The sequence below is a fragment of the Dendrobium catenatum genome, unplaced genomic scaffold (assembly GCF_001605985.2).
Source record: "Dendrobium catenatum unplaced genomic scaffold, ASM160598v2 fragScaff_scaffold_231, whole genome shotgun sequence".
In the NCBI taxonomy this organism is placed as follows: domain Eukaryota; kingdom Viridiplantae; phylum Streptophyta; class Magnoliopsida; order Asparagales; family Orchidaceae; genus Dendrobium; species Dendrobium catenatum.
In genome coordinates, this window is record NW_021318693.1 from 5,400,109 (window position 1) to 5,402,616 (window position 2,508).

The 2,508-nt window shown below is 39.8% G+C and overlaps 1 protein-coding gene across 6 annotated transcripts in view; it reads left to right on the forward strand.

Annotated features, from left to right (window-relative positions):
* Positions 1-2,508, forward strand: part of LOC110104799 (ubiquitin carboxyl-terminal hydrolase 27) — a 36,928-nt gene that overhangs the window by 7,799 nt on the left and 26,621 nt on the right. For 3 of the 6 annotated variants that reach the window (XM_028693142.1, XM_028693143.1, XM_020834058.2), the window contains exon 1: positions 1,466-2,129. In XM_028693142.1, coding sequence (XP_028548975.1) covers positions 1,839-2,129 — 291 coding nt within the window. In that variant the 5' untranslated portion in view covers positions 1,466-1,838. Of the gene's footprint in view, positions 1-1,465; positions 2,130-2,508 lie in introns of those variants that run through there. The other 3 variants (XM_020834054.2, XM_020834056.2, XM_020834052.2) reach the window with 3 other exon arrangements.

Below are 2,508 nucleotides of genomic sequence, written 5' to 3' on the forward strand. Positions count from 1 at the left end.
TGAACACCATAAACTCTCCTAATTTCAAAAGTCTGAGTGTCTTCACATAGAGAAGCTCGAATTCTCCATTCGCAACCTTCATAAGAACATGTAGCAATCACACGTGTTTTGTCACTTGCCTTTATCCTGATTCCAAAATTCTCCTTGATGGCTACCGATCGTAGAGCATGCTTGAAATGTTTTGCTTCTGGAAAGAAGGTGCCAACAGCTATATCTTATAAGATAAACTTGGAGCAATTGAAATACCTTCGTTAAAAGAACATTCAACCATCTGCTCGGAAGCCATAACTTCCCTATTCTCAGAAAATGATTCTTGTCCTTCAACATCATGTACTGAAATGACTATCTCACCACGCAAATTATCGTTTGATGCTTCTATGAACTCAGCCAACTGAACATCACAAATTATGTATTTATATTCTTTTGGTGATGTACCATATATATAATAATACATATTATATGGATGCCCTTTAAGTCATGGACATATTCGAAGAACCTCGCTTCTGAGCGCATAAATAGTAAGTAGACCTTTATCAAATTTAACACTCCTTTGTTTTCCACCGTCATACCTCTTTCTATGTTGCTCACTTGTTTGAACCCATTTCCCTCCATATTTAAAAACAACATGAATATACTCTGTCTACTTGGAACACATCTTCACTGCTTTGGGTACTCTTTCAACACCGATTAACTCGATCGGCTAAAGCTCTCCATCTCTAGGAAGAGAGAAAGAACTCATCCTGTTAAAAAAATAAACCAAAAAACTAAAAAAATAAAAAAAAAGCTTAGAACTAAAAGATGATTCAGTACCTTTCCATCCACACATATATCTAAAGTGGACCGACACAGTCACATATTCAAACTTGAAAGGACTAACACACTCAATCTAACATTAGCTGGAACTTTGATGTCCATGCCATGGCTACCAGCATAGTACAGCTCTGCCAATCTCATAAAGCTGTAGACCTGCCCACCAGCATTCAAGAGTTTGCTGTCTCAGAACGGCAAAAGAAAATGAGCATAAAGAAATACAAAGAAAACCACAGAGCAAAAAAAATGAACCTTGTTCCAGCACCGACCGAGCAGAGGATCGTTAGCAAATGGAATTCCGATCGAGCAGGTTTGTTCTCCCGATCGCAAGCAGCCGAGCAGAGGATTGCGATCAGCTGGACGCGAGCAGCGAGAAGAAGGAAGAATACTCGAGCAACGAGCAGAGGTTTTCGTTAGCAGATGGAATCCGATCGACTTTGTTCGCGAGCAGAGTTATTTGCGTACGGGACATTTCCACGCGGGAAGAATACGCCGTGACGGACAAATGAGTTTTAGGTGGTATAATAGTAATATTAAATTTTTTAGTGTTAGATATGTAAATGATTATAAAATATGTATGTAAATTTCCCTATTATCAATTATAGATAGTTGTGTTGCATTATTAATGTAGATTATTTTTTTCTTAAAAAAAAGTTACATCACCTTCTCTGCTTCCGTCGTCCACCTAATAGCTGCTCGATCATCACATCCACTGCCTCAGTCCAATCCAAAGTCGAAGCGCATTCCTACAAAGGTTTGCTGCAGTTGGAGCCTGCATGGCTCAGGTGGGTAGCTTGAAGAGTAAATTAAAAGACCCATCCCTTTCGAAGCTACCACAACGCCTTTCCACCGGTCCCGGCCTTCAATCTAAACCTCAATCGCCCACCCTCTTCTTGATTGCGTCCTTCAAGGTGAAGAAGTCGCTATCTTCTTGCTTCATTAATTTTGATTAGCTTTGTCTTTCTAGCGATGCTAGCACCATTGCGTTTCATGGAGCCTTTGCAGGAGACAGCCTGATCATCTTTTCAATGAAGCACAAAAGGGAAGTGAGCATCTACGAGCTCATTAACAACATTAAGAATGGGTATCAGGTACTCTTCTTGTCTAAGGGATCCTCGAAACCATTTCTACTTCAAAGTATTTTGGCTGGTGCCCTAGGGCTGGGAGTAGGACTTGCCGGTCTGAGCTGGTCACGGCGTGATGGATATTTTTTGTTGCCATGGCTATCCGATCAAACTGAACCTTCCACTGAGTCTCTGGCAACTGTTGCTGGATTGCGAAATCTGGGGAACAATTGCTTTCTTAATTGTATTTTACAGGTAACATTTTTTTGTGATCAGCTACTTGTTAATGTATAAAATACAAATATTGTGAACAGTAAAATGTAAAACGATAGTTTCTTTACCTTAGAACTATTTGTGGATTGTTACTATGGATGTTAACTACGTACTTGTTTATTCATAATTATGACTATATAAACGCAACGGGGTAATCGTGAATTTAATGCATACACATGCATTTTTTTATTATGTTTGCATTCTTGATCCGTGGTTGTGTACAATGGTCACCATGCTTTGTTGCCATTTTATAGAATGATATTTGTTAGTCTGTGTGAAATATGATTGTGTCGGTCAATTGGATTGTACTGTTGCCATGGACCTCAACTCAGTTTGTTGTGCTCGCTGGGGGGGGGGGGCG